This window comes from Alligator sinensis, unplaced genomic scaffold (genome assembly GCF_000455745.1).
Source record: "Alligator sinensis unplaced genomic scaffold, ASM45574v1 scaffold313_1, whole genome shotgun sequence".
Lineage (NCBI taxonomy): Eukaryota > Metazoa > Chordata > Crocodylia > Alligatoridae > Alligator > Alligator sinensis.
Window position 1 is genome coordinate 2,750,908 of NW_005841939.1, and position 5,189 is coordinate 2,756,096.

General features: G+C 39.4%; 1 protein-coding gene across 4 annotated transcripts in view; it reads left to right on the plus strand.

Annotated features, from left to right (window-relative positions):
• Positions 1–5,189, plus strand: part of CRYBG1 (crystallin beta-gamma domain containing 1) — a 99,333-nt gene that overhangs the window by 42,342 nt on the left and 51,802 nt on the right. For all 4 annotated transcript variants that reach the window (XM_006019811.3, XM_006019810.2, XM_006019813.3 and 1 more), the window contains exons 3-4: positions 3,009–4,467; positions 4,566–4,739. In XM_006019811.3, the coding sequence (XP_006019873.1) occupies positions 3,009–4,467; positions 4,566–4,739 (1,633 nt within the window). The remainder of the gene's footprint in view (positions 1–3,008; positions 4,468–4,565; positions 4,740–5,189) is intronic.

Below are 5,189 nucleotides of genomic sequence, written 5' to 3' on the forward strand. Positions count from 1 at the left end.
GGAATTGTCAGTACTTTTAAAAATCTTTTATTTTCTATAATGGCTAATTAGTTTTCATTGATGAAACATAAGTACCTTACAGTTATGATCAAAATTTAAAAAGTTGTAGTTTCAGTGTTAGCAGAGGGATATTTTATAAAATAGTTAATGCTTCCAGTTTCATTCTTTCTTTTTTTTGTTGCTCTTGTTGCTGCATCCATAACTGTAGTATCTGACGGCCTTCCAATAGTTCAGTAAGTAATATATGATTTGTTCTCTCATCCTTTCACTCAAAGAAAGAACAAAAAAGTATAAATAATGCCATACTCAGATCACAGGTCCATGTAGCCCAGTATTTTCTCTCTCTCATGGCAGCAAAAACCGAAAGCAGTATTTGAGCAGGATTTGCTTTTGAGTATCTTGTTTTTTGGCGTGAAGTTTTATTTCAGTTGGTTTCTCTCTGGGTTTATTTGTGTGTAGAATTTCTCTAGAACTAAAGCTCTATCCCACTATTATTTAGTTAATAGCTCGGTATGCAGATAGATAAAAATAAGTATTTCTGTGCCAGAAAATCATGTAGAGACTTAGATGTTATGTGACTTTAGAGCTTGTTGCTGGCAGTTTATCTGTGATCTCCCAGTCATTAGTGTCCATATAGCTTATTTACACACTATTCTACCATAGAATATCATAGAAAAGTAGGGCTGGAAGGGACCTCTAGAGGTCATCTAGCCCAACCCCCTGTGAGGCAGAATCATCCCCAAACCATCCTATAAAAATTCATTGTCTAACTTATTAGCAAAACTACAGGATCAACCCTAACACAAGACATAATACCCTAACCTACCACAGGTAAAGCAGGCAGACCACAGTGGCCAGTGTCCCGCTGCTGCAAAGGTTTTTCCATTACTGCATGCATGTAACTTCCTATAGTTTTTAAGGGACAAATTCCATTTCCTGAACTGGTGGTGGCAACTGTTGATTCTCCTGGATCCTGGTGTATGCATGCAAGCCACCCAGACTTTTAATGCACATGCCTGGGTAAGAATTTTTGGAGGAGTGGAGGCTGTCCAGAACTTCTATCCTTCTTTTAGGCCACTGAGACAGAATCCAAAGACCAGACTGAATCCAGCTGTTTGGTACCTCTGTGGCTATAATTGTATAAGTGTCTGGGAATCAAACCCAGGTCTCCTTTGTGATAGACAAGGATTCTACTACTGAACCACAGGGGACTTCTTGATGAATTGGTAATGGGTTATTTAACACTTTGATAAGTTTTGAAAGTCTTTGCCCCAATTCTTTACTGCATCCTGACCCTTTTAGCTGTTCTTGCTGTGCAAAAGGAGCCTAAAACAGACTGATTACCCAGCAGCCATTTCCCTGGGAAATCCTTGTGTGGGAGTGATTGGGGGAAGGATGGGCTGTGACTGAAGCTCTCGGTGCTTTGGCTATTCTAGATTCCAGGTGGTTCAAAGGCAATTGCCCAAACTCTTAGTAAGTTAGAGCAGTCCCTGGGGAGGTTTTTCTGTGTGGAGCCTCTGTTATGTCAGAAAAGTTCTCTAGTGCACACCATTAGAAGGAGTCTTTCTCTTGGCATAGCAATACTGTCTTCCTAAACATCATGAACCAAAGCAATGAAAACCATCTTGTGTTGGCACAGCTGTGTTCACACCAGGGTTTTTGCTGTCATAGCAATTCCAGTGAGAGGGTAATATTTTTTTTCATACCCTTACCCAAATCTAACTGTGCTGGCAAAATTTTTCAGTGTAGATTAAGCCTTAAGAAATGGATCTGGGCCAGCCAAGAATTTGAGAGTCTAAGAAGTGGTGTAAAGCTCTATCCCTTGTCATCTGGCCTGCAGCTCTTCAGAGGTGTGGCTCGTAATTTGGCCTTTAAAGTTTGGCTATATCTATTAGAAATGGAGACTAGCAATTTGAAAATGTACCTGGCTTAAAAACGAATTTAATTCCATCTGTTCACTTTTAAACTTTGACACAGATATAAAAAGTTGAGTTTCTCTGCTGCATCTTGTCATCTGATTCACTATTGTGTTGATCTCCTAGACCAGTGGTGTCAAATGTAAGGCCTGCGGGCCAGATCTGGCTTGCAGAACCATTCCATTCAGCCCACTGGTAGTCTGGTGGGCAACCAGAAATGCCATGTCTTGGCTCTATGCCACTGGGCAGTGGCATGGAGCCAGAGGCATGCAGCTGCAGGGAGCTGTGTTCAGGCAATACTGCAGAGCCAAGAGGGCTGCCACCCATAGTCATGTCTATCTGGACTGCTTCATGTCCCTGGCTCCAGCTCCATGCTGATGTCTGGTCAGAGCTCCAGGTTGCCTCACATCCCAGTGTCCTCACCAATGCATGCCCTTGGCTCTGCGTTGCCTGAACACAGCTCTGCGTAGCTGCCCAACCTCGGACCCACACCACTACCTAAATGCGGCCCTGTGAATCCAACCCAAGAGGAGCCCTTTTGGTCCAGATCCAGCCTGGGGTGAGTTTGACATCAGTGGTCTAGGTTATAGTAAATTGTGTGCATGTGTGTGAGATGCTATGTCCCTACCAGTACCCAATTCTTTTTTACTGCCATTAGCACAGGGCATGTCTACATTTTTTCCATGCTTCTTAAAAATAAACTCCGATTTACCCTGAGCTGGTACAGATCTGAGGTGGTAAGGATACCATGGGACTGCTCCCCACCACTGCTCTTGAGATCTGTGTGTCCAGATTATAAGGGCAGCAGCAGCAAGTTCCAGTTGCAGAGTGGAAACAGATGGATGAGACTTATTTTTTGTCATCACATTCAAAGACAATATAGAGCCAGTGTAGGCATGCCGGCAGTCATGCCTTTCTTTTCATCAAGTCCTTTTAAAATATTGAAACTTAATTTGTTAAAGAGGAATGCTATTAAGTACTGTTAAAAGGGAAAGATTTTGTTGTGAAGGTGCTTTATGTCTTTTTTTGTAATTGGTATGTTAGTTTTATGTAATGCTTTGCAAAATATCTTTATCATTTTGTTTTTTGCAGTCCAGCCAAACCCAAGAACGTAGAATGGAATTTTAACGCACCTATAAGTCTTGACAACTTGGAAAGTGAGCAAGAGTCTCTTGAAAAAGCAGTTAATAAAACTAACAACAGTATTGCCAACAAAATTTCCCTGTTTGAAAATAAATGTTCTCAGAATCAACGACCTACTGATGTCCCTGTTTCAAAAAACAGTGTTGTATCAAACGCATTTGTTGGTAGAGCAAAGTTGAAATTTGGAAAGCAAGCCACAGAAAATGGGCAACCTGATAAAATAATAATTAAGCAGAACAGTCACCAGAAGTTTTTTGAAAATGGGACACAGATTAAAGAAGACTCTGCAGAAATAAAGGTCAAACTTCAAGAAGGCTCTCAAGCAGGGACTCCAACTAATGAGGAGGCTGGAAGGGTAGCAGAACTTAAAGTAAAAGCTGCTGGATCGCTTTTCAACCAAACCAGCAAAGTAGATGCTTGTTCTTCCTTATTAAAACAATCAGATGCAGAACCTCCTATGATTAATAATGACAGTTTACAACCTGAATCTCTCAATGAAAGTAAAATCTTCCAAGATAATGATAACCAAATAATTAATGTGTGCTCAAAATTACCTCAAAATGAAAAAACAATACTGCTGCCAAAAGTAGACATCTCATCACCTTGTAATGATAAGTATCCTCTAAAGTCTGTTTTGGTTTCCAAGGAACCAGAATTACAGAAGATAGAAAATGATTGCAAAAAGACGAAAATAGGAGATTCTACAAGCGTACACTGTGCCAAGGACAATTTAGATAACGTGCAGACATTAGAGCGATATGTTACCGATATACAGCAAAACCCAGACAACACTTGTAATGGTTCTGCTGCTGCTGCTGATAGCATTTTTGATTCTCCAACTGACATGAAGAAGTTTGCTGAAACTATCAAAAATCTAGACAGCTCAATTTGTGTACCACAGAAGAAAAAAAGGCCCAAGCTTCCCAAATCCCCAGCACCTTACTTTGCAATGCCTCCAATCCATGAAGACAATTTAGAGAAAATATTTGATCCCAATATATTTACACTTGGTTTGGGAGTAAAGAGGGAAAAGAAACAAGATTTATCCCCAGCCCAACAAATTAAAATGCAAAGTCTAGAAACTATAGCTAAGGTAAGACCCAAGCGTATATCTACAGAGCAGAGTATAGTTTTCCAGTCGCTGAAGTCATCCAACAGAAATGAACCTATAATAGTTGAGGAAATAAATGGAAAAGAGAACAACGATAGTGTAGATGGTGAAATTAAGAGATCCCGTCTGGAAAAAAGTTCCCTCTACTCAAGTTTACTATCATCAGTAGCTAAAGAAAAGATTACTCCTGCAACCTCAGCAAATACCATCGTAACAGCTTTTGCAGCTGACTCCTCAGGCATTCCTTCTTTACTACTGAACACTGCTGGACCATTCAATGTTCCTCAAAAGTCAGAGGTAATAAAACTAAATAGTTCAGAAGATTAAGCCTTAAGAAACCCTTATTTGGAAATGTGGCTTCCAAATAACCTTTTTGTTTTAATTTTCTAATTCAGTCTCTTTCAGATAAAGTTCCAAGTTGCATGGAAAAATATTTTCAAATGGATGATGCGAAAAAAGAATTAGGTTTACAAATGCCAAATTGTGGAAGCAATGACAAAAGTTTCTCAACCTGGTTAGGGTCTAGCCAGTATGAACGAAATGTTCTTTCTGGTTCATTGGATATAGAGGTGAGTATGTCAAAACTGTGTGTCACTTTGAAAAGTTATTCGGCTTTCACATTTGCTACATGCTGTACACATTTCTCTGATTTATTTTTCCTTCTCAACAGTGATATACATAAATTATGAGTTTAGACTGAAGAATGGTTTAATAGAAATTTAGGCTTTAAAAGTGAGACTATGTATGTAATACTTCTTGATATGATGACAGTCCTGTGAGGTGTCCTTATCTTACAACTCTGTGTAAATAAAAAAACTTCAGACACTGTAGTATGAAGCTTCACTTTGCCATGATTTTTTGCAAAGTATGTTCTAATTCCATCTTTCTTGCAAATTAGTGGTGTGCTTTCTATATGCTCCCCTGTTCTTAGTGACTTATAAATACTTCTTTTCTCCTATTGAAATTCTCTGTTGCCAAAAATTCTCTCTACCAAAAAGACAGTTTCTGTCCATTCCTGC